General features: G+C 42.9%; 1 protein-coding gene across 2 annotated transcripts in view; it reads right to left on the reverse strand.

Annotated features, from left to right (window-relative positions):
* Positions 1-23,381: 23,381 nt before the first annotated feature.
* Positions 23,382-27,006, reverse strand: part of polr1f (RNA polymerase I subunit F) — a 33,561-nt gene continuing 29,936 nt past the window's right edge. For both annotated transcript variants that reach the window (XM_085988435.1, XM_085988434.1), the window contains one exon: positions 23,382-25,487. In XM_085988435.1, the coding sequence (XP_085844561.1) occupies positions 25,115-25,487 (373 nt within the window). In that variant the 3' untranslated portion in view covers positions 23,382-25,114. The remainder of the gene's footprint in view (positions 25,488-27,006) is intronic.

Consider the following 27,006-nt stretch of genomic DNA (forward strand, 5'->3'; position numbering starts at 1 on the left):
ACTCAGGGAGTCAGAGGTGAAGCTGACCACACACACCACCCCTTACAGAAAATGGCGACCGCGGCAGGACTTTGGCAAAAGGGATGTAATGCAATAGACCCTGTGTTTGATGAAAGAACGAAGATGGAAGAGAGGATTTCCTCTTATGTTTTTGATAAGATGAATATCACCAAAAATGGGTGACCAGTCTGTTGCGCGCTGAGCGTCCCATGGATGCTGCAGCCAAATGGACTGAGAGCAAGGATCATAAGAAATCAGTGGAGAAGGCCATCTGGTTGGTCTGTGCCCTACTACAGATCCAGCTCTTAGATCAGCACATTAAAGCATTGACAGAAGAGCTGCAGGAGGCAGCCAAACTGTCTCAAGCAAGAGTTATAGCAGGGGAGGGATTATTACAGGAATTACAGGCCCAAAGTCAGGAGAAGTTAGAGCTGGTAGAGAAACACAGGAACAGGCATGAGTATTTTCGGCATCAAGTCAACGAAGCAAAAAGCAATGAGCTAGTACTGAAAGAGGAGAACGCTCGACTAACCAGACAGTTAAAGGAACAGGAGGAAAAGTTCAGAGATGTGAAGGCAGCTTATAAAGTAGCAAGCACTAGGGATTTTGAAGCAGGAGATCACAGCCTCTGTCAAAAGCAGATTGACAGTTTAAAACTTGCTCTGTCCAGGGCAAAAGGCATGGTATACCTAGTAAGCCCGTGTGTGGCCCGGGTAGACCTGGAAGTAGAAGTAGGAACTGTTCAGACGTCACCTGTGGCGCCGGGGAACAACTCGGTTGGGCAGCAGGAGGGACAAGTAATCTGTAGGGAGTACAGGGAGGAGTGCAGACCACCACCACCTGTGGCACCGGGTTTTGACTCGGTTTGGCAGCAGGCAGAAGTGGGCAAACAAATGCAGGAAAGATCAGAGCCGGGGCCGATGTGCCCGGCTCGACAGCAAAGGTTTGGCCCATCCGGGGGCGGTGGGGGCCTGGGGCCCCTTGAAAGCCAATTCGTGATTCCCCATGGGACCCAACAGCTTAGGGCTATGGTAAGCCACCTAAGCAAACTCACCAAAAAGGGAGACCCCTCAGTCCACTTCATGGAAGTGGAACAAGCAGCAGTTATTAATGAGTGTGATGACTCAGAGATGGCCAAGATGCTTCTGTTCACCTTGGATGGCAAGCTGTACCAGTCCCTCTTTGCCGAGTGCAAGAAGGGGCAGGGAGGGTACGCTGCCATCCGGGATCAAGTTCTGGAGATGATGGGGATGAACGATGGTAGTCTGTTCTCCCAGATGGAGAAGACTACACAGTTAGCAAGGGAGACCCCACAGGCTTTCGCAGACAGGCTGTGACCTGTGTACAGGAGTGCCTGTAATTGGGATCTCGACCGGACTAACTTGAACCAGGATGAGCTAGCTCACTGGCTCCGAAGTCTGGTGGCATACAGCTTGCCGCAGATCAGAGCCAAGGCCGAGCTGTGGTTCGACCCAAAGGGCCCCCAAGTCACCGAGGAGACAGTGGTCAGACAACTGACCCTGGCTTACCGCAATGGTAGAGGGGTGGAAGAACCACAAACAAAAGGAAAGGTTCACAAGCTAAAACCAAGCCAGAGTAAGAAGGTATGGCACCAGGAAGGGGGTAACCCTTCCAATACGAGGCGTAACTGCTTCGGGTGTGGGAAAAGTGGGCATTGGAGAAGGGACTGTAGAAATCCTTGGAAGGATAGTGTAGGTAAGAACTCCCCAGCTCCTGCCCCAAAGACAGAAACACCGACCTCTTCCCCCACAGTTGATTCGTTAGTAGCTGCACTTCGAGTTTTGTTGGCTGGCCCAGGGAGGGTAGCCACAGCCACGGTGCTTTAACTCCATCTGCCCCACCTAACACAGACTTATGAATAGAGCCAGCGCAGCCTGTCTATCTGTGTCCCCTTGAGTACGATGTATGGAAAAGATCGCTTGTTAAGATGGAAGTGGAAAAGGTGAAAGGGACCTATCTGTTGAACACGGGAGCATCGAGCACCTAGTCTATTCAGATAACGCCACCGCCTCACCTCTGTCTAACGGGGTCCCGTACAGCTTAGTGGGGTTCACAGATAACGAGCAGGTTGGCTCGTTCTCTATCCCGCTGTCCATTCATTTAGGAGCACTCCACACCAAGTGGACTTGTGTTTTAATGAAGTGGGAGCAGGAAGGGAAAGGGATCCTGGGGGATGATTTTATTATAGGCCACAGGATTCTAGTGGATCTCAGGAACCACTGTCTGTGGGGAGCATGCACCGGCAAAGAAAGTGAAGTGGCAGTTATCCCAGAGAAACAGGGCAAGGGGACCTTGTGTACCCTAAAACCCAAGGAGGGTTACGACCTCGAGCAAATGGTCAGTAACACTCCAGTGGAGTACCAGGCATTTGTGCGAGCACACCTCGGCGCATTTGCCACTCACAAGCATGATTGTGGGAGGGTAAACGGGGTCGAAGTGAGTGTAGATGGGGACCCCATGACCCGACCACAAAAGCAGTATAATTTCCCCAAGGAGGTGGAGGCAGATATGGAAACGGCCATGACCTCTCTTGTCAGACAGGGGGTATTGAGACCGATAGCCACCCATGTAAACTCTCCACTGTGGCCGGTTAGGAAACCGGACAACTCGAGAGCCACGGTGGATTATCGGGTATTCAATAGAAACATCCCGCCTGTGCGCCCACGGTCGCAGCTGTCGCCGACCTCATTGGAAGTATTCCAGCCTCCGTGACCACCTTCACGGTGCTGGATATTTCCAACGGGTTTTGGCCCATCCCTCTACAGAGAGAGGGCCAGTACAAGTTCACCTTCACGTTTAAAGACCAAGGGTACACCTGGAACTGCCTACCACAGAGGTTCCACAATAGCCCCAGCATCTTCAAACAGTGTATGGCAGATTGTTTAAAAGGCTTCAGCCGACCCCGACAGCTAGTCCAGTATGTGGATGACCTGCTCCAATTCACTGATGAAGGAGAGGAACATGGTCCACTACAGGCTGAACTGCTGGAGTTGCTCAGGCAGGAAGGTTTTAAGGAGTTTCGTGCACAAGGACCCCCAGATCCCTTTGTACTTCAGTACTTTCCAGTTTCTTGCCATTAAGATAATAACTTGCTCTATGATTTTTCCTGCCAAAGTGCATAACCTCACACTTTCCAGTATTGTATTCCATCTGCCAAATCTCTGCCCACTTACTTAGCCTGTCTATGTTCCCTTGCAGGTTTTTTATGTCCTCCTCACTCACTACTTTCCCTCCCATCTTAGTATCATCTGCAAACTTTGATATGTTACACTCGGTCCCCTCCTCCAAATCGTTAATATAGATTGTAAAGAGTTGGGGACCCAGCACTGACCCTTGCGGAACACCACTAGTTACTGATTGCCAGTCTGAGAATGAACCATTTATCCCAACTCTTTGCCTTCTGTTAGATAGCCAATCCTCTATCCATGCCAGAATATTACCCCCAAACCCGTGATTTTTTATCTTAACCAATAATCTTTTGTGTGGCACCTCGTCAAATGCCTTTTGGAAGTCTAAATATACTACGTCCATTGGTTCCCCTTTATCCACCCTATATGTTACTTCCTCAAAGAACTCCAGCAAATTTGTCAAACATAACTTCCCCTTCATAAAACCATGCTGACTTTGTCCTATTAAATTATGATTATCCAAATGTCCTGTTACTGTCTCCTTAATAATGGACTCCAAAATTTTACCTACCACAGATGTTAGGCTAACCGGTCTATAGATTCCAGCCTTCTGTCTACTGCCCTTTTTAAATAAGGGTGTTACATTAGCAGTTTTCCAGTCTGCCGGGACCTTTGCCGAGTCCAGGGAGTTTTGGAAAATTATTACCAATGCATCCACAATCCCTACCGCCACTTCCCTCAAGACCCTAGGATGTAAGCCATCAGGTCTAGGTGATTTATCCGCCTTGAGTCCCATTATTTTACCGAGTACCACTTCCTTAGTGATTTTGATTGTGTTCAGCTCCTCCCCACCTTTAGCCCCCTGTTTGTCCAGTGTTGGGATATTCTTAGTGTCTTCTACTGTAAAGACTGATATAAAATATTCGTTCAGTGTTTTTGCCATCTCCATATTTCCCACCATTAATTTCCCGGTCTCATCCTCTAAGGGACCAGCATTTACTTTAGCCACCCTTTTTCTTTTTATATAACTATAAAAACTCTTACTATCTGTTTTTATATTTTTTGCTAATTTACTTTCATAATCTATCTTCCCTTTCTTAATCAATTTTTTTGTTATTTTTTGCTCTCTTTTAAAGTTTTCCCAATCCTCTATCCTCCCACTAGATTTGGCTACCTTATATGCCCTTGTTTTTATTCGAATACTATCCTTAATTTCTTTACTTAGCCACGGATGGCTGTCTTTTCTTTTACACCCTTTTCTTCAGTGGAATATAATTTTTTGGATGTTGTAAAATAACTCCTTAAATGTACACCACTGAGCATGTATCGTCTTACCCTTTAATCTATTTTCCCAATCCACTCTACTCCATTCCGCTCTCATACCTTCATAGTCTCCTTTATTCAAGCTTAGCACCCTTGTTTGAGATCCAACCTTCTCACCCTCTAATTGAATATGGAATTCAACCATGTTATGGTTACTCATTCCTAGGGGATCCTTTACTAGGACATTTTTAATTAATCCTGTCTCGTTACACAGGACCAGATCTAAGGTTGCTTGCCCCCTGGTCGGTTCAGTTACATACTGCTCAAGAAACCCATCCCTAATACACTCAATGAACTCATCCTCAAGGCAGCCCTGCCCAATTTGATTTGTCCAATTAATATGATAGTTAAAATCCCCCATAATTATAGATGTTCCCTTATTACAAGCCTCAACTATTTCCTGATTGATACTCCGTCCAACAGAGTTGCCACTGTTCGGAGGCCTATTGACTACGCCCATTAGTGTTTCTTTTCCCTTATTATTCCTTACCTCCACCCAAACTGTTTCATTATCCTGATCTTTTGACCCAATACCATTTCTCTGTATTACAGTGATTCCTTCCTTTATTAACATAGCCACCCCACCTCCCCTTCCTTCCTGCCTGTCCTTCCTGATCGTTAAATAACCTGGTATGTTTAATTCCCAGGCATTGTCACCCTGCAGCCATGTTTCTGTAATGGCCACAAGATCATACCCATATGTAGTTATTTGTGCCATTAACTCGTCTATTTTGTTACGAATGCTACGTGCATTCAGATAGAGAACTTTCAAAGATGTTTTGTGACACTTAGTTCCTGCTTTTGCCCTTTTTATTACTTTACCTTTTACTCCATACCTTCTGCCCCTTCCTGACACGCTCTGGTTTTTAATTTCCCCACTGCTACCTAAGTCTATGACCTTCTCTGTTGTCATTTTTATTATTTGCTCTCTAGGAACCTCCCCCCCACTAGTTAGTTTAAAGCCCTCTCTACAGCCCTAGTTATATGATCCGCCAGGACTCTAGTCCCAGCACTGGCCAAGTGAAGCCTGTCCCAACGGAACAGCTCCCTCCTGCCCCAGTACTGGTGCCAGTGTCCCAGGAAGCAAAACCCATTTCTCCCACACCAGTCTTTGAGCTATGCATTTAACTCTCTAATTTTATTTGTCCTAGCCAAATTCGCTCGTGGCTCAGGTAATAATCCAGAGATTATTACCCTTGTGGTTCTGCTTTTTAATTTGGCCCCTAGCTGCTCAAACTCCCTCAGCAGAACCTCCTTCCTTGTCCTATCTATATCATTGGTACCAACATGGACCATGACAACTGGATCCTCCCCCTCCCGCTCCAAATTTCTCTCCAGTCCAGAGGAGATGTCCTTAACCCTGGCACCGGACAGGCAACACAGCCTTCGGGACTCTCGCTCTCGGCTGCAAAGAACTCTATCTATCCCCCTAACGATACTATCCCCTACCACTACAACATTTCTTTTAACTCCCCCCACTTGAATGGCCACCCACTCCACAGTGCTGTGGCCAGGTTGCTCATCCTCCCCGCAGTCCCTGTTCCCATCCTCACAGGGAGCAAGAGCCTCGAACCTGTTGGACAAGTGCAAGGGCTGCGGCTCCTCCAACACTACCTCCTGGATCCCCGTACCTGCCTCACCTCTAGTCACACCATCCTGACCCTGGCCACGGACTACATCTGAATTAATCTAATTGGTGTGAATACCTCGTGATACACAGAGTCCAGGTAACTCTCCCCCTCCCTGATGTGTCTCAGTGTTTGAAGCTCGGACTCCAGCTCTTCAACGCGGAGCTGGAATTCCTCGAGCAGCCAACACTTACTGCAAATGTGATCACCGTGAGCATCAATGGTGTCCACCAGCTCCCACATATTGCAGCAACAACACATCACCTGATCTCCCATTCTATGTAATTAATTAAATTTATTAATATTATTCTTAAATACCCTCTGCCCCAATTCTAGATGGTGAATATCACACCTTAGAAACTATAAACCAAAGAGATTTAAGCTTAAAAAGGGAGAAATACTTACCAACCAATCACTTACCCGCTTTCTGGTGATGTCACACTTGGATTACTTTTTACCTCTCTCCTTCCCTCCGAGTTCCCAGACCGGAGACTGGTACGCCTTACCTGGTCTCTGGGGAATTTTATAGCCCCGCTCTGCCGCTCGAGATTCCCGCCGACGCTGTGAGGCCTTACCTGGTCTCTGGGGCTTTTTGTAGCCCCGCTCTGCCGCTCGAGATTCCCGCCGACGTGGTGAGGCCTTACCTGGTCTCTGGGGCTTTTATAGCCCCACTCTGCCGCTCGAGATTCCCTCTGACGCTGTGAGGCCTTACCTGGTCTCTGGGGCTTTTATAGCCCCGCTCTGCCGCTCGAGATTCCCGCCGACGTGGTGAGGCCTTACCTGGTCTCTGGGGCTTTTATAGCCCCGCTCTACCGCTCGAGATTCCCGCCGACGCTGTGAGGCCTTACCTGGTCTCTGGGACTTTTATAGCCCCGCTCTGCCGCTCGAGATTCCCGCCGATGCTGCACTCCAAGGTCCCTCTGCTCCTCTACATTTCTCAGTATCCTACCATTTATTGTGTATTCCCTTGCCTTGTTACCCCTCTCCAAATGCATTACCTCACACTTCTCTGGATTGAATTCCATTTGTCACTTTTCTGCCCACCTGACCGGTCCATCGATATCTTCCCGCAGTCTACAGCTTTCTTCCTCACTATCAATCACACAACCAATTTTGTATCATCTGTAAACTTCTTAATCATGCCCCCTACATCAATACATCATTGATACATAAGGGACTGTATGAAAGGCTGATATTTAGAGATATTTAGTAGACAAGAATCATATACATATAAACTTAAGTGTAGCCATTGACCAAATAATATTACCCATAATTACTCCTGGGTAACTAAAAAGCTAAGACTTGTTCAAAATGCAGCTGCAAAGACAGTCAAAAGCAGTTTTGACTAAGTTCTGATAACAAACAGCCACAGACTGCGAGTGAAGGTCAAATTGTTAAATAACATATTATAATGCTAAGTAGAACTTAGATTTCGCTTAACAAAATTAATTGCAACAATATTTAAAGGAATTAGTATAAGGACATAAAATGAGAGATATGGAAGTTAAGGTATTTATCGGGATACTGAGGAAATCTACATATTATAAGGGGTTAATTTCAGGTGCTTGCTGGGTAAAAGTTTTCAGACTTGACACCGGTCAAGAGTCGATGTGTAACTAGAGCTATTGCACGTACTTGGATTACAGCCAAGAACAGATGTCTGCCCACCTAATGAGAATGTAGAAGTGAAACAATGGGTTCCATTTGAAGTACCCAGTGACCTGACAACTTGCGACCGTAAGCAAACCTAGCCTCCCGATACTTGATTAAGATTAAAGAGGACCTCTGGTTACACGATTCATGTCCTGTTATATCTTAACCGTTGACTTATGTGTCCAGGATCCTTCTGTCAATATGTCATAAGACCTAATGATTAATCTAAAATGTATCCTGATTGAGGAACAAAGGAATGTCAATTAAACTTGTTTGTTACACTGTATAAATATGGAACGCTTACGCTGTATCATTGGAATAGTAGCCTCACCCCTTGAGTGGAGATACTGATTCCCCTTGCAAGTGAAATAAAAGGCCTGTCCGTCTGACGAATCCAAGAGTGTATTGAGTCATTACCCAGAGCTAAGAAGTAAGGCACTTCAACAATTTGGAGGTTCCACCGAGATGGCTTGCTGTACCAATTGGTGAGTTAACAGACGCCGAGCACGTTGCTCGGTTAGGAAAAATCCTATCGGCCGAAGGTGGCATTTTGCCACATTTTTGGGACTTTCCCTGCCAGAAGCATAGCTGCGCATAGTCTGTTTATTCCATTGGACAGTACTGCCATCAGGTAATTGACTCACAAGGTTCAGAGGTTAAACTGCCGTTGTGACTGCTTCCCTTTCAGAAACGGAACAGAGGATCAGCCATGAGGCGCTGATGCCCCGCGAACAGGATCGTGCAGAAAAGGACGGTAGGAAGCGCTGAAATAAAGGTACCAGAGAGAGAAGGTTAAGTCATGAATTTGATTAACTAAGGAGCTAGCGATTTACTGGAAATTGAACTAGCAGGGTTCCAGCTTGCTGAGAGAGAAGGTTAAGTCACGAATTTGATTTAACTAAGGAGCTAGCGATTTATTGGAAATTGAACTAGCAATGTTCCAGCTTGAAGTTAGTTGGGACAAATTGAAGGCCCTTTTTGCTAAAGATTTGGCTAAAGGGAGTAGGGTAGAAGGAAAGAGAGTGGATGAAGTTAGTTGGGACAAATTGAAGGCCCTTTTTGCTAAAAATTTGGCTAAAGGGAGTAGGGTAGAGGGAAGAAGAGTGGGCGATTGTCTGAAACACAGCGTCAATGTTTAATGTTTATGAGAGTGAGTATTTAACTACTTGTTATTATCAATCAACTTTGTCCAGTAAGGCTGCATAGGTTGGGGATTTAGTAACACTTTGGTTGTTGTTTAACAAGTGTATTGTTTATTGTTTATTGTCATATGTATTAATGTTTAGTCATGTCTGATCTGTAGAGGCGTCCCACGCAGATCATAGAGTGTTACGGAATTGTTGTATGTTTTAACTAAAATATTTAAGCTGGAAAAAAAAACTGCAGAAGGGGTTGGAAAAGACCCAAGCCGGGGAAGTGAATCCCGCGGCGGAATGTATGGTTGAGAAAATAGTGATGTCTTTTACATGATCCACTAAGCTATTGTGGATTCAGTATTTTCCCCAGTTAGAAATACCTTCCACGAGGGTTGAGAACCCTTGAGTTTTAAAGCATAAGGATATGTCTTAATGTGTTGTAAATATTTTTAAAAAAAACCTTGTTGCAGTCAGTTGACTAAATTCAGTCGGGAAGTGCTGAGTTTCAGTCGCCTAGCCTCAGGCCGGTTATTAAGAGGGCAAATGCCCCACGTGAAGGCCGGGACCATAAAGTAGGCGCTGAAACTCTAAAGGCACTCGAAGTGACAAATGGTCAAAGACTTTGTGACACTGATTTGAAGTAAAGACCAAGAAGATTGGATGTGACTGTAATTTTGATACGTATGTATAGTTTATTAATCTGATCTGTAGGGGTGTACAACGCAGATCACGGATTGTCACAGGAGTTTAGATTGTTTTAAGTGAACCATTTAAGCTGCTAAAATGGGTGCTAGCACCAGTAAGCCACCCGAGAAAGGCACGCCAGCAGTCTTTATGTTAAAGAACTGTGGTCAATCATCCATTGATCACCTACCAAATTGGTCCAAATGGACTGTAAATAAGACTAGACCCTTTCCATCAGATGGTTCATTTAACGTAGAAAGAATTACTTGCCTCGAGGAATGTTTAACGGACAAGAGAGAAATAGAGAACAGCCAGATAAAAAGACTGCCTCTATGTTTGTTGAGTCAGAAGAAAAAAAAAATTACCCCGAAGAAACACCTTTCTCCTCTATTATGGTAGGATAACAAGGTAACTATAGAAGGATGAATAGAGGGGAATATAGAGGAAGACGTGGTAGAGTAAGAGGGTATGGACGATCTGGTAATTGTTACAATTGCGGACAACCCGGACATTGGGCAAACCAATGCCCTGCGAAAAATCGTCAGAACCAAACCTCCAATGATGGACCTCCGTTAGAGAATAAAGGTCCTAATTTCACTGTCCATAACCCTTTTTTGGACCAGTCAGGAGGTTACCCTACAAACGGACAGGGATTTAGGAGAAATAGAGATCAGAATTACTGACTGACACCAGCAGCCCCAGGCGCCACAGACCACTAAATGCCCGTTGTTTCTTTAAATTCACGCAGCAAACCTGAAATTAAAATGCAAATAGCTGGGAGACCTATGTCATTTTAGTAGATACAGGAGCAACCTTTTCAGTGTTAGGGAAAGGATATTCTGAAGGAATGCCTATTAATGGGAAAAAGACCCCGATAGCTGGATTGGCTGGAATACTACAACGCTTGAATCAATCGACTCCCCTCACAGTAAAAGTAGAAGAATTTGAGGTAGAACACTCCTTTCTGTTATCAGGAGATGTCTCTATGAATTTATGTGGCAGTCTGTAAATATCTATACTGACTCTCGATATGCTTTTGGAGTAGCTCATGATCATGGACAGGTTTGGAAGATTTGCGGTTATTTAACGTCATCAGGAACCCAAATTAAAAAATGCACGAGGTTCAAAACCTTTTATTAGCCATCCAGAGACCTAAGCAGATTGCCATTATTAAGTGCCAAGCGCACACGGGGCATTTGGACAAGGTTGCGCTTGGAAACGCTGCTGCAGATAGCGCTGCTAAGTCAGTAGCTATATCAAGTACTGAATGACAAGTTTCAGCCTTCCCTGTTAGGGAAAAGCCAGAGATACCGCAGCCCCCGTCCTTAGATGATGTGCTGACCCATCAAGATAGGGCCAGTTCTGATGAAGTAAAGGAATGGGTTGTTAATCATTGTTTTAAAAACACTGACGGCTTATGGGTTCATCATGACGGCCGCATGGTGGCACCCAAATCATTACTATCACCAATTGCCCGATGTGTTCATAAATTCACCCATGCGGGCAAAGGGGGGATGGCGGACTATATCCTCAAGACCTGGTATGCACCAGGAATCTCAAAGTTGGCAAAACAAATATGCGAAAATTGTACTATTTGCCAGACCATGAATGCAGGGAAAATAAAGAAGGTACAGCCCGCATCCCACCCAAACCCCATGGGCCCTTTTGTACACTTGCAAATGAATTTTATTGAACTACCTGTGTGCATGAGCTTTAAATATGTATGAGTTATTGTTGATATGTTTTCAAGATGGATTGAAGCGTTTCCTTGTAGAAAGAGTGACGCCACCACTGTTGCTAAATGTTTATTGAAGGACATTGTGCCTCGCTTTGGGATACCAGCAAAACTGTCAAGTGACAATGGGTCCCATTTTACGGGAACAGTGATTAAGGAACTATGCAAAGCCTTACAGATTAACCAGCACCTCCATTGCAGTTATCATCCACAGTCGGCTGGACTAGTGGAAAGAAATAACGGGATGCTGAAAAACAAGCTTGCAAAACTGTGTAAAGAAACTGGACTTAAATGGGTTGATTTGTTACCCATAGCTTTAATGACAATGTGGTCTGCTACCAACAGAACTACAGGATTGTCACCTCATGAGATCGTCATGGGAAGACCACAAAGATTGCCCTTTTCGGCACCTTTAACAGCTAAACAAATGGACATTCATAAAATGGAGGAAGATATGTTGAGTTATTGCATTGCACTAACCAAATGCATTTCTAGTTTCCATCAACAGGTGAAGGAAGCCCAGGTCGACCCCGCTGAAGGAAAGTGCCATACTTTCGAGCCAGGAGATAACGTCTACATAAAAATCTTCAAGCGAAAGAATGGCCTTCAACCCAGATTTGAGGGACCCTTCCAGGTACTCCTGACCACAAACACCGCTGTAAAAGTAAAGGAGCGACCAACATGGATACACGCGTCCCATTGCAAGAAGGCATCAGTTGAAGACGATACACTGTCAAGATGAACTGGATTTGGACTCTAATAAGACTGTTCCTTTTGTTAATGATAATTGAAACTGCCATATTGATTTACCCAGATCCCCTGAAGGGCAAACCATGCATAAAAGAATGTGTACTTTTAACCAAAAATCTTTTATATTATATGCTATAATGAGACCATGAAAGTCCAGCTCCAGGACCATACTATGCAGGTACCCCCGTATCAACCCCTAAATCTTAGGGTAAGACAGGGTAAGATAGTAGAAGATAGTGGACAAAGGCTTGATAAGCTATGGGTCACATGCCCGGATACTGTATTACCAAGTGACAGAACTGCGAATGGAGGGGTTATCTGCAATGGTAATTCAAGAGGAGGACTGGCCCTGACAGCTAAGTCAATGTTTTGTGATAATCCTTTTACACAACCCCTCGTTTCAACATCAATTACTCAGAAAAGAAAAATTAATAGGACCGCTAAGAAACAAGGAGGGAGAAGTGGAAGACTGTTAAATAAGCATAACTATCATCATGTTAACACCTTTGTATACATGAGTTATTTGTACGCTAAAAGACAGAACTTTGCCAAATGCTGGATATGCAGCCACATCCCTGTGCACTCAGAGGGTGGAATACCTCTAAGGCCCATTCCCTTCGAAATAGAAGAGATGGTAGGGTGGTTATTACAGTCTAATACCACCTGGAATAAGGAGGCAGCCAGTACATTTCAGACCCAAAATAGTTTAAACCCAGATCAATTGGAAAATGAATGGAAAGAGCAGGATATAACCTAACGAAATTTGAAGGATGGTTTCATCCCCAATATAATAATCAAAGGAATCCAGAGAGTCTATTAGTGATGTCAATGGGAACCGTAAATAATACAAAAGGAGAAGTCTGTCTGGTAAACGACAATGGAGAAGGATTGATGGTTGGATGGAGTGAGTGCAAATGTAACTACACTTTGACTAAAACTACTACTAAACCACCGGGTGCAGTCGAATGGCCCTATTGGGGACGGTGGAACCTGTCTACAGTACAAAATTTGATTAGTAGAAAAATCTGGAAAGGAGAACAAGGAATAGGAATGATGCACCAGATATGGAACAAATTTGAAGCCTATAATAACACCTATTTCATCTGTGGGCATAGAGCATACCCTTGGTTACCACAAAATTGGACTGGGTCATGTTATTTGGGATATGTAGTGCCCTATATACATCATATTTCATCTTTGGATAGCCACCCTGGGACACGAGCAAAACGAGCCATTACAGAAACTGAAAGGTTCTTTGCTATAGCATTTCCCTGGTATGGAACAGGGAAGTTAGCAAGAGAATCTATAAACATGGCAGCAGTGTGGGAACAAATAGCAAATGATACTGCTGATGCTCTTAGTGATGTAAACGCAGAAATGGTGGCTATGCACACTGTTGCTTTACAAAACCGCATGGCTCTGGACTATTTGTTGGCAAAAGAAGGGGGCACATGTGCAATCATAAAAACCAAATGTTGCACCTATATTCCAGATAGCTCAGAAAATATCACCAACCTGGTAAACCACATAAGGGAGGCTGTAGAGAAACTACGTCAACCTGAACAGTGGTCCATGTGGGATTGGATTTCAGGGTGGGGAGGAGCACTAGGAAATCAAATTTTGGAAGTCTTAGTTGCAATTGTGATGATAATTTTAATTAGTTTATTGATTGGTTGTTTAAAATTGTGTACAAAAGTCCTTTCCTTATTAACATCAACTCCTCCAGTACCAATGATGTCTGAATATGAGGATATTAAGGGTGAGACCTTTGATGTAGAATTTCTTAAACTTAGCGAAATAGATTGTCGTTAGAAAGGACAAAAGGGGGGAATGAGGAAATCTACATATTATAAGGGGTTAATTTCAGGTGCTTGCTGGGTAAAAGTTTTCAGACTTGACACCGGTCAAGAGTCGATGTGTAACTAGAGCTATTGCACGTACTTGGATTGCAGCCAAGAACAGGTGTCTGCCCACCTAATGAGAATGTAGAAGTGAAACAATGGGTTCCGTTTGAAGTACCCAGTGACCTGACAACTTGCGACTGTAAGCAAACCTAGCCTCCCGATACATGATTAAGATTAAAGAGGACCTCCGGTTACATGATTCATGTCCTGTTATATCTTAACCGTTGACTTGTGTGTCCAGGATCCTTCTGTCAATATGTCATAAGACCTAATGATTAATCTAAAATGTATCCTGATTGAGGAACAAAGGAATGTCAATTAAACTTGTTTGTTACACTGTATAAATATGGAACGCTTACGCTGTTTCATTGGAATAGTAGCCTCACCCCTTGAGTGGAGGTACTGATTCCCCTTGCAAGTGAAATAAAAGGCCTGTCCGTCTGACGAATCCAAGAGTGTATTGAGTCATTACCCAGAGCTAAGAAGTAAGGCACTTCAACAATACCTCAAGATAAGTTAAACAGTGCTGATATGGGCCCTATGGTAAATTCCAATGGGGTGAAAAGCTATAAACAAGATAACACGACAACGGGGCAGAGTTAGTGGAAATATGCTGGAAAAGGAGTGGCCAGGTTACTAGCCTTAGTCTGAGTGACAATGGTATTTTGACCATTAGAACCAATTAAAAAAGGTGATTTTGTTAAATACCATATATGGACACTGGCCAAACCAACTTTTGATGAGAAAAGGGTTAAAACCTCGATACTCAAAGAACAACTTTACACAGACACTGCGAGAACAAAGGAACAGACTTAAGATGATGTCATCTGTGTCCGAGAGGTTCCAGCGACCAAGGGCTGCGAGCTACTCCTTAAAACTCTTGCCTCATATTAAGTATATTACGCTGTAAGCTTAATAAATCTTGATCTATTGCTCAAACATACTGGCTGCTACCTATTGGTGTCTTGTCCAAGAACTCGGAGATCATTAAAATCTTACAGGACCTAGTACTGAGCCCTGCAGAACCCCATTGGAAACAGCCTTCTAGTCACAAAAACACCTGTCAACCATTAACCTTTGCTTCCTGTCACTGAGCCAATTTTGGATCCAACTTGCCACTTTCCCTTGGATCCCATGAGCTTTTACTTTTCTGACCAGTCTGCCATGTGGGACTAAGCCTTGCTAAAATCAAACGCGCTACCCTCATCGACCCTCCTTGTTACCTCCTCAAGAAATTTGATCAAGTTAGTCAGACACGACCTTCCCTTAACAAATCCATGCTGACTGTCCTTGATTAATTCGTGCCTTTCTAAATGATGATTAATACTGTCCCTCAGAATTTTTTCCAATAATTTGCCCACCACCGAGGTTAAGCTGACTGGCCTGTAATTACTTAGTCTATCCTTTTCTCCCCTTTTAAACAATGGTACAATGTTAGCAGTCCTCCGGCACGAAACCAGTAGCCAGAGAGGTCTGCAAAATATGGTCAGCACCTCTGCTATTTCCTCCCTTGCTTCTCTTAACAGCCTGGGATACATTTCATCCGGGCCTGCCGATTTATCTACTTTCAAGGATGCTGAACTCCATAATATTTCCTCTCTCACTATGTTTATCTCATCTAATATTTAACACTACTCCTCCTTAACTACAATGTCTGCATCGTCCCTCTCTTTTGTGAAGATAGATACAAAATATTCATTAAGAACCATACCCATGTAAGATGGAGGGAGGGATCTACAAGAAACATAACCAGCCTAAATATAAACAAAACAGGAAAAAAGAGCATAGAAATGAATAAAGTAAGGGAGGACATTGATGGCAAGGGAATAAATAGATTTATAGAACAGAAGTCTAAAATGATGGTTAAACATTAAGTGAGAGGAAATCTTATTAAAAATGAGTTAAACTGTCTGTACAGCAATGCACACAGTATCCATAATAAAACAGGAGAGCTGGAAGCAATCATGCGTTGCAAGGAACCAGACATAGTAGGGATTACTGAGACATGGCTACAGAAAAATCAGGAGCGGGAATTAAACATTGCAGGTTATAACATATTTAGGAAAGATAGGGAGTGAAAAAGGGGAGGTGGAGCAGCTATACTTATTAAGGATAACATAATGGCAGTAGAAAAAAAGTGATGCAGATATCAGCAAGACAAAAATAGAATCCATATGGATAGAAATAAAAGATAATAAAGGATGAACCACACTAATACATAGTTTACAGACCACCTAATAGTGGAAGGGAGGTGGAGGAAAAAATATGCAGATAAATTAGGGGAAATGAGTAAAAAACATAGAATAATAATCATGGGGGATTTCAACTACCCTAATATTAATTGGACAGAAGAGGTAAGTAAAGGGAATAAGGGAATGGAGTTCCTACAATGTGTACAGGACTCCTTTCTAACCCAATATGTAAAAAGCCCAACAAGGGAGGATTCGCTATTGGACCTAGTAATGGCGAATGAACTAGAGCAGATAAGAGAAGTAAAAGTAGGGGAACATACAGGCAATAGTGACCATCATATAATACACTTTAAGATGATAATTGAGAAGGCCATAAGTGTGCATGAAAACCAGGTTAATAGCTTGGAGAAAAGCTGATTTTGAGGGGCTGAGACTAGAACTTGGGAGAAAAAAAAAGGGCAACAATATCGACAAACAACAATGTAGAACAGCAATGGGAAACATTTAAAACAGTGTTCAACAGAGTGCAGGAAAAATATATTGCACTAAAAGGAAAGAACAAACTAAACAATAATGAGACTCCATGGATGAATAAAGCCATAAGAGGCATACATTAAGTACATAGACAGCAGGGGAGTGCATGATAAGGGAGAATATGGAAAGATTAGGAGAGAAGTCAAAAAAACAATTAGGGAGGCAAAGAGGAACTATGAAATTAAATTATCAAGAAACATAAAACAATACAGTAAAATATTTTATAGGCATATCAATAAAAAAAGGAAGGTTGGGATGGGAATAGGGCCATTGAGGGATAAACAGGATAATACCACAGGTAACGATGGAGAGAGAGGGCAGAAATGTTAAGTAATTATTTTGCATCAGTATTTACCAGGGGGATAGAACAGATGGACATGACATTGGATGATGAGATTAGTAATGAGATAAGTACATTTCAAATAAAAAAAAAGGGGATATATTAAATAAACTAATCAAACTCAAAGAAGATAAAACCCCTGGTCCGGATGGATTGCAACCGCGCATTTTAAAAGAATCTTGGGAAGAGATAGCAGAAGCATTACTACGCATATTTAATAATTCGTTAGAAAAAGGTGTAGTGCCAGAGAACTGGCAGATAGCTAATGTAATACTGATTTTTAAGAAGGGGGATAGAACATGTCCAAGGAATTATAGACCAGTCAGCTTAACATCGGTGGTAGGAAAAATAATGGAATCCCTACTAAAGGAGAAAATAGAAGAACATCTAGAAACCAAAAATGTAATAATTAATAGTCAGCATGGATTTCAAAAGGCAAAGTCTTGCTTGACCAACCTCATTTAATATTTTGAAGAGGTAAGAGAGAGAGTAGACAATGGTAATGCAGTAGATGTAATTTATCTGAATTTTCAAAAGGCCTTCGATAAGGTACCCCATAACAGATGATGAACAAAGTCAAAGAATGCGGAGTCAGAGGACAAGTAGCAGAATGGATTGCTGGCTGGCTTCAGGACAGAAAGCAAAGAGTAGGAGTAAAGGGTAGCTATTCACAATAGCAGAAGGTGGGTAGTGGTGTTCCACAAGGATCAGTGCTGGGACCACTGCGGTTCACAATTTACATTAATGATTTAGACTTTGGAATCAAAAACACAATTTCTAAATTTGCAGATGACACCAAATTGGGGAGATAGTCAATACTGAGGAGGACTGCAACAAATTGCAGGACATTAATAAACTTGCAGAATGGGCATATAATTGGCAAATGAAGATCAACACAGATAAATATGAGGTACAGGTAGACTACCCTTTATCTGGACTTCCGAAAACCGAAACCCTCTAAAAACCGAAGGTTTTTTCGTTCAGCGTAAGCCGTGCGTACGACTTACGCTGAACGAAAAAACCTTCGGTTTTTAGAGGGTTCCGGTTGCAGAAGTTCGGATAAAGGGTAAGTCGTGCGCACGACCCCCCGCCGACCCCGCCGACCCCGCCAGCCCCGACAACCGCCGACCCCCCCCGCCCCGACAACCGCCGACCCCGCCAGCCCTGACAACCGCTGACCCCCCCGCGGACCCCGCCAGCCCCGACAACCGCCGACCCCCCCCGCGTACCCCGCCGGCCCCGACCCCGACTGACTTACACTGAGCGTCAGCGTAAGTCGTGCGCACGACCCCCCGCCGACCCACCTTCCGAAATCCGAAATTCTCCTTTATCCGAAACTCGGCTGGTCCCGAGGTTTTCGGATAAAGGATAGTCTACCTGTATTACATTTTGGTAGGAAGTATAGGGAGGTCACTTATCACTTGGAGGGTGCGAGTCTAGGAGGGGTAGAGGAACAAAGGGATCTCAGAGTACAAATACACAAATCACAAAGTTGCGAGACAGGTTAGCAAACCAAGCACTAGGGTTTATTTATACAGGTACAGTATTGAGAAGTAGGGATGTTATGCTAAACTTGTATCGAACCTTCTGGTCACCATATTATAAAAAGGATATAGAGGCACTGGAGAGGGTGCAGAGAAGACTTCCAAGGATGATACCAGAAATGTGAGGATATACATATCAGGAAAGGATGAACAGGCTGGGTCTCTTTTCTCTTGAAAAAAGGCTGAGTGGTGACCTAATAGAGGTCTTTAAAACTATGAAAGATTTTGATAGAGTGGATACAGAGAGAATGTTTCCACTTGTGGGGAAGAGCATAACTAGAGGCCATCAATATAAGATAGTCACCAAGAAATCCAATAGGAAATTCAGAAGAAATTTCTTTACCCAAAGAGTGGTGAAAATATGGAACTCGCTACCATAGGGAGTGGTTGAAGCGAATAGTATGGATGCATTTAAGGGGAGGCTACACAAGCAAATGAGGGAAAAAGGAATAGAGGGTTATGCCAATAGATTAAGATGAGGAAAGGCAGGAGGAGGCTAGTGTGGAGCATAAATGCCGACATGGACTGGTTGGGCTGAATGGTCTGTTTCTGTGCGGTATATCCTATGTAATCTATTTCTCCTATGACCTATTAACTGCTTTTCATTCACTCCAAGAACTGGCATAGAAAGGTTTTAACACATCAGCAGTTTTAACGTGTGCATCTCTAATTCAGGACACCCTGGTTTACAGAGAAGGCCCTATTTTGTTGTTAATTGTTCAAGTACCAACAGAAGTAGGAATGTAAGACAAAGGGCATGAAGCCACTTGTGAACGCAGATTTATAGTCTGCTATGGTGTTTGGATCCAGTGAATCAAGTAGAATCACCACCATACCTATCAAAGGATCCCTATGGATCCACAGAACCATGCCCATGGTTGTAGAAATAATTGTTCATAAATGCCAATTGATCTGTGTAGATTGATGGAAAGACACTCTATGGTAACTTGGAAAAGGGGTGTCCAATCTTCTACCTTCATGGTCCATAGGTGTGCATTATGGAACGGCGGTGGAGAGGAAGACATATGGGTAGCAAAATTGGGCTCCTTAGCACCTGCTGTTTCAGCACAAGTGCCGTTTTGGCTCCAAAATGGTGTCCACGGAGTGCGTGCACACTTCTGGTGCAAGTCTTGCCAGACTCCATCTTGGTGAGGGTGTTAGCACGGGCGCAGTGAGCGTGCGCTGGAAATATGCAGAGTAGGCAGATCATGATGTCAATCAGCATGTAACGCTGATGTTTGAGCTCGAAGCTCCAGCTAACGCCCTCGAAGCTCGTACAGCTGAACATGCGCTCAGCAGCAAGATGGTCCCCCCACCAGCGTTATTTAAAGGGATCATTAACTACTTACAGGTTATTTGCTGATTGATTTCAATTGGCTCTTGCTGCATTTATAGAAGTGTTCGGTGAGTTCTAGAGTTATTTATATTCGCTACAGTCTGCAGAGAGTGGTGTGGCAAGTGTTGAAGGACTTTTTCCTGACGTCAAGGATTCTGCACAGACCACTTGCTCCCAGACATGGGTGCAGTAGTAGGCATTCTACTTGGCCTACAGCATGTCAGAGAGAGCAGGACAAGCTGCTGGAAGAGGCAGGAGGAGGGGGGGGGGGGGGGGGGGAGGCGGAGGTCATAACCTCGCAGGGTGTTCAGGAAGCAATACTCCAATTTGAACATTAGTGAGGAACAGTGTGTCAGATGTCTGCCCTTCACCAATGACATCCTCACTGAAATCTGCCACCTGCTGCAGCCACAACTGCAACCTCTGAGCAGGGCGAGGACTGCATTGACAGTGGCTGTAAGGGTCACGCTGACCATGAACTTCTATGCATTGGGCTCCTTCTAGGCTTGAGCAGGAGATATTTGCAACATCTCCCAGTTTGCTGTGCACTGTTGCATAAGTGAGACTTTGTAAACCGAGAGTTAAATACATTTCACTCTCTCTGGCCAGAGAGTAGCAGGCGGAGCGAGCAAGCGGCTTCGTGAGGAATGCAGGCTTCCCATGTTGCAGGGTGCCATTGACTGCACGCACGTCGTTTTGCGGGTGCTGCAAGTAAACTTTGAGCTGTACCACAACCGAAACGGATTCCACTCCATCAATGTGAATCATGCAGGTGAATGCCCGGTATCCTGGCAGTAATCACAATGTTTTCATTCAGATTTTTGAATGGTAAGGGAATCAAGGGTTATGGGGAGCAGGCAGGGACATGGAGTTGAGGTCAAGATCAGATCAGCCATGATCTTATTGAATGGCGGAGCAGGCTCGAGCGGCCAAATGACCTACTCCTGCTCCTACATCTTATGTTCTTATTTTGCGGCAGTCCACTGTGCCATCTGTATTTGATCCACCACGACAAACCAAGTGGCCAGTAGGGGACAAGGGCTATCCATTAACATGGCTCATGACTCCGGTACGCAACACACACATGTTGGCAGTATTCATACAATGAAAGCTATGCTGCCACACAAAATATCATCGAGCAGACCATTGGCATGCTGAAGCATCACTTCTGCTGCCTGGACCACTCTGGAGGAGCCCTGCAGTACTCACAGATTGGGTGTCGAGATTCATGGTGGTCTGCTGTGTGCTGCACAACCTCGCCATCATAAAGGCACAGCCCTTGCCACCAACCATATGGTGGCCAGCCATGGAGGAGCAAGAGCAGGAGGAGGAGAAAGGGAGGAGGCAATCCAGACAGCTCCTTTCTGGTTGGGCTGTCTGTGACTGACTCATCCAGCTGCAATACTAGTAAACGCAACCACAATTCCACATTCACCAACAGTCCTACACCTTACCTTAGTTACTGATCATCACATCGTCTGCTTAACCACAATGCAAAAATAAAAGCCAACACAAAATAAACATTCCAAACCAAATTTATAAATCAAACCATGCATATTGCATACTAACGTCAACTAATCACCCTTGTGAATTCCCTTAGTGCCTGTCTTCCGTGTGCCTTTGCCTGTCTTTGTGCTACCTAGTGTTACCCCAATGGATGAAGCATGGCGGGTGGAAGGCTGCTGACTTTTAGTGGGAGAGACTGCAGATGTCCTTGGAGGACGACCGCAAGCAGCTCTGGGCCTACACCATCTTGGCATAGGTGGCAGCAGGCTGAGCTAGCTGACTGACAGGCAACAGCAAGGTCACTGGCAGTGTGGCAGTGGTGGGAGGACGAATGCTGTCATCCTGAGAGAGGACAGTAGGTTTGTGCTCCACAGAGCCACTGCCACTCCACTGGGGTGGCACCTCAGCAACGCTAATAATCTGTTGGGAGGACAGTTTGCTGTGACACCCGGTAAGCCCCTTTTAACACTGGTATCTACAATCATGTTGCCACACAAGCTCAGACTGCTGCCATCATGCTGACTTTGTACAACATAAGTCTGAGCTTCTACTACAGCACCCAGATGTTGGATGGCTTCTGCTTGTGCTGCAATGGAAGCTGAGACATCAGCCATCAGACACTGCATCATGGTTGGGTCTATAAGTTAAGTTGGCCACCACTTCCATGCTGGGAAAAGGGCTCCAAGCTCTGCGGAAAGCCCTGTGCCAAGTTGTTGCCATACTCCTCTATGCTCTTTGACATTCCATGAAGTTTAAATCCATGTTCTTGTTAATCTGCAGCTATCTCAAGTTGCTAATAGTAACAGCTCTTGGGTGGTCTGGTAAGAATTTATTCACCAATGACAACACTGCTTTAAATGTTTCCAACCCTCCAGGACAAATGGAACAAACAAAAATATGTGCAAATAGGATCCAGTTGCCTGGTCTTCAAGGGCCAGATTGTCGAGGCTCAAGGACTGCACGTAGCCCTAAAGTTACAGGTTGGGATACTTTGATTTAAAGAACTCGTTAGCAAATATCTTTCAGTCAATGTTAATCAGCGCAACAACAAAAGGGTATTTGTTTTTTTAAGAAGCATTCAGAATTGAATCTGTGATCATGAGTCAAAAGCTTCACATATTATTCAAGTAACTAAAGAATAATGGGGCTGTGTATCAGATGTGATTATAAGACATCTACCCTGGAAGACTTCCTACCCGCTTACACAAATCAGCTGCTCTTGCTTTTTGGATTTTCCTCAATTAGCATTTTACAGCCCTCTCCGCCCCCATACAGATACAAGTTTACAGCTGATCAATTCTATTTTACACAGGATTGAAGTAACAATGAAGGATCTGTAGCTGCCCATGTCAGCTTAGTTACCCTCTAAATAGGGGCACCATATTTGTCTCTTTCCCATATAGTGTCCAGCATCCCCCTCATGATTGTTAATACCTCATAAATGTCTTCTAGTCTCCTTAAGCACTGTGGGATAAATACCATCTCTTTCTAGGGATTTAATGTTTTTTGAGTCCGTTTAGCCTGTTGAGGACTTCAGTCTCATTTACATCAAAGTATGTTGCTCTCAACTGAAACAGACACTCTTGCTAATTTGAAGTAAAACTCTTCACTTCTTAATCCCAAGAGTTGACTTGCACTCTGAGACAGAATTTGCATCAAATGGCCATAAATTATATCTTTTGCCAACATCTACCAAAGTACAGCATATGCATTAAGAAGCAACGTTCAACTGAACCAGATCAGCTATTCTAAACACCAAGGAATAAATTAATTTGTGTCAGTCTGATGCAAAAATCTCAGCAGAGCTAAAAATATAACTGGGATTGTGTATGTGTAGTGTAGTTTAATAGTGGCAATTATGAAAGTCTCAGCAATGCACACACTTTTACAGGTCATACTGATTTCTGCATTTCTCACAACTGAAGAGAAAACCATTGTTGAGCTAACTTAGGTACATAGACTATGGCTCAACAAAATAAAGCTTTATTTGAGGTGCATAGCACAATTTTCTTTTGCAGTCACTTGTTTCTTACAGCATGAAACAAAAGTTACAATGAAACCTTCTGCCTATTAATACCTTGTACAGCAGTAATTGCACTAGGATTCTAGCAAACTAATGGTTGGCATGGGACATGTTTGTACCATCTCCACATAAATAATTGTGTGGTGTTTTTCAGTTTATTTTGTTCTTCCAAACCTAGGTTACATTTCAAACTTTTTGGGCAGTATAATATTTGGGTGAGGTAGCGGTTACAGGTGTCAGTGGTGGTGATGGGAGGCAATTTGAGGTGAATTAAGAGTACCATAGCACATTGAACACAGTGTACTGGCTACAGTATAATTTTTCCTATAGCACATTAGTTCCAATATACTAAACAATGAGCAAAAACACTGCAGATGGTTCTGGGTTTTGTTATTGACTAAGCAAAAACTGTTTTACCTGGATCAAATGTCTGAAATCAGACAGTAAATGGCCATTTCAATACAGACTCTGCACAAAATTAAAAACATTGTAGAAATATAAAAAGTGAGGAAAAGGCCAGTGTACATAACTCACTACATCATTTGTTTTTATAAGGAACTCTCTATAGAGCATTTTGTCAATGTAAAGAACAGGACATAAAATATCAACTGACAGTTAAGGCACTTAAAAGTAGGAAGAGAAACAATACCCGTATCATCTACTGTCTGTAACGATGATTCCTTTTTCCAATTGCAAAATAGCCTGGAATGTCTAAAACTAAATACTGTGCCAATGTGGAAAGCACTGTGCCAGTCTCCTGCTTTCTCCCAACATCCAGACAAAAAAAGTTTATCGATAAAATGCTACATGCAATGATGTACAGTGGGTTCAGAATGATTGGATGGAACTATTGGATAATAAAGGTGCTCGTAAACAGAAGCAGCCTTGGGAACAATTTTCAAAGAAGAAACTGTAAAGTATGGATGACAAATTAACTTTTTAAATGCCTTTACACAGGCAACAAATTTTACAGCAGTATTTAGATACTTGTAAAATATATAAATAGCACAAGAGACTCCCGTTCACAGCAGCAGCAGGAGAGTTGCACGCAGCTGCTTTTTAAAAAAATTCTTCAGTCACAACCCAATAATAATTATAAAAATCACGTCTCTGGATTACTTCCTTAACATCTGACTCCATCCTTGGAGCCCGAGCCAAATGCTTCTTTATTTGCAACACAATTATTAAATGTTTTTGTATAAAACAGTTAATATGTTTCAGCACAACATGTCCAACCTAGTACAAGTGAACTGTATGATGAGTGAACTTCAAAATAAAAGTGCAGGGCATGGGAATCTTCTGCAAGGATTATGCAGTTTTTCAATTAAGTTCCCAATAGTTTTTGGTTCCCATATTTCTTAATAAATTTGGTTTCTTGTGTTTGAAACAGCAATAATAGCAAGTAGTTGCATGGTATAAATGTTTCATATTAGGTCATTATAAACTTTACTAACAAATAGGCTAGTAAGATGATTCTGCAGCTGCAGAAAGAACAAAAATGCTTCACTAAGTATAATAATGAACAACATTCTGGAGAACCTCTATCAGAATTAAAAAATCTTCTTTCTCATTTCATTGGAGGGGCAAAGGTATCTCTGCAGTAGTCTGGTGAAAAACTGCTGTTAGTATATATTTTTTTTTAAGTCATTTTTTTTCTTTTTTGGTTCTTGTGCATAATCAGTGAGCTGAGTCACCCTCAGACAATTTTCGTTTCTTTTTCTTAATTGTTTTATTGTCACTGTGGTAATCACTGGCAACCCTTCCAGGGATTTCAGAGTCTGCATTTGATTCCTCAGTCCTCCGCTTTCTTTTTCTGGATTTGTTACCATCTAAAATCATTTCAGCATTTCCCATTCCATCATTGTGAAGACTCTTGTCTGAAATCCCACAGTTCACAGCCTCTTCAGCTGTCCCTTCTCCGACACATTCTTCACCTTTCTGCTTCTTTTTTTTCTTTTTCTTCTTGCTTGCTATACCTTCATCTTGTTCTTCACTGTTCTTTTCCAGCGGTTCTTTAGAATCCACACCATATGCTGCCTGCACATTGGGACTTAAAACAACAAATCATTTAAGTGTACATCAAATAAATCAATAGAGACCAACATTTTTGTTTTTTGATCATAACTCAGTCACATGACAATAAGTAAACTCAGCCAAGTTTGAGCTCTCATTGGCTTTGTCCCATGATGAGCATGGGGCCCATTGTAGCAGATGTTCAATATTCTGGAATTAAATAACAGGCCTGAATGCTTCACATCAACAATAATCATTTCCATATGGTTGAACTGGTAACCAAATGAGCCAATAACAAATTCTATAGTGTAATAGATTGAGTCTACTCTGAATCTTGTGTTATGAATTTGTTAGCGTTCTGTTAAGAATCTTTTCTGCCAGGCTTATAACTTGCATGGAGCATAACAAATCCTCCAGAATGCAACTTTGTCTGTTGGCAATTAAGAAGTGAATTTGTTTAAAAAAAAATGTATTTTCTGGTTGTGGGCATCACTGGCAAAGCCAGCATTTATTGCCCATCCCTACATGCACTGAGAAAGTGGTGATGGGCCTGCTTCTCAAACCACTGAGTTGCAGTTTGGTAGAACTTCAGAGGGCAGTTAAGAGTCAACGACACTAGTGTGGGACATCAGTAAACCAGTTGGGCTTTTACGACAATATGACAGTTTCATGGTCACTTTTACTGATACCAGCTCTTTTTTTTAAATCTCCAGATTTAAAAAAAAAAAGGAATTAAAATTCTCAAATTGCCATGGTGGGATTTTAATGTGTTCTCTGGATTATTAGCCCACGCCTCCTGATTATTAGTCTAGTAGCAGAACCACGACACCACCACCACCCTCATCAGTATACCTCAGAGTGTCATTAATAATTGTAATTTATATTTACTCTTGTTGTATGGTTTTTACTGGGCAAGTAATTATCAATATAGGGCTGTACCAGAATAAAACAACATCACACAAGATTCTATTTCAATACAATTGTGATCAGATGATTTTATAAAAAACACAGCTCTCCTTTCTGACAATAGTAAAATATATTTTCCAACCGTAGTTAAATAAGTAACGTGTGTATGAAGCAAAAAAATAGCTTGTTCAGTACAATATCAAAATTACTGTGCAAGGGTATCATTCTAGATCATCTTCTGCAATGGACTGATAAATAATTTCATAATAAATAGCATATCACTTAGTCTCACACCAAGGAGAATAGTTATTTCATAATGAACCTAGATACCAGCAACTGAGCTGCATGTTTTAAAAAAAGGGAAGTCTCAAACTGATTACTAAAAGTTTGTATAGAATTTACAATGAGGGTTAATTTAACTGAATGGTCAATTATTCACAGTGGCAATAGTCCTCTCCTCTCATTCCCTGTCTCATCCCCACTCACACCACCCCGCCCCACCCCAAAATCCCTTTTTAAAAAAAAATCCTTTTTGTTTGTGCATATAGGTTCACACAGAACTTTCTGGCTTTTTGCAACAAACCCTAGTCCCATAGTACACAACATCTACCAATAATAGTACAGCTTCCCCAGGCTAATGAAACCAACCC

Source organism: Somniosus microcephalus, chromosome 5 (genome assembly GCF_052327205.1).
Source record: "Somniosus microcephalus isolate GS21.2 chromosome 5, FLI_Smic_1.0, whole genome shotgun sequence".
In the NCBI taxonomy this organism is placed as follows: Eukaryota; Metazoa; Chordata; class Chondrichthyes; order Squaliformes; family Somniosidae; genus Somniosus; species Somniosus microcephalus.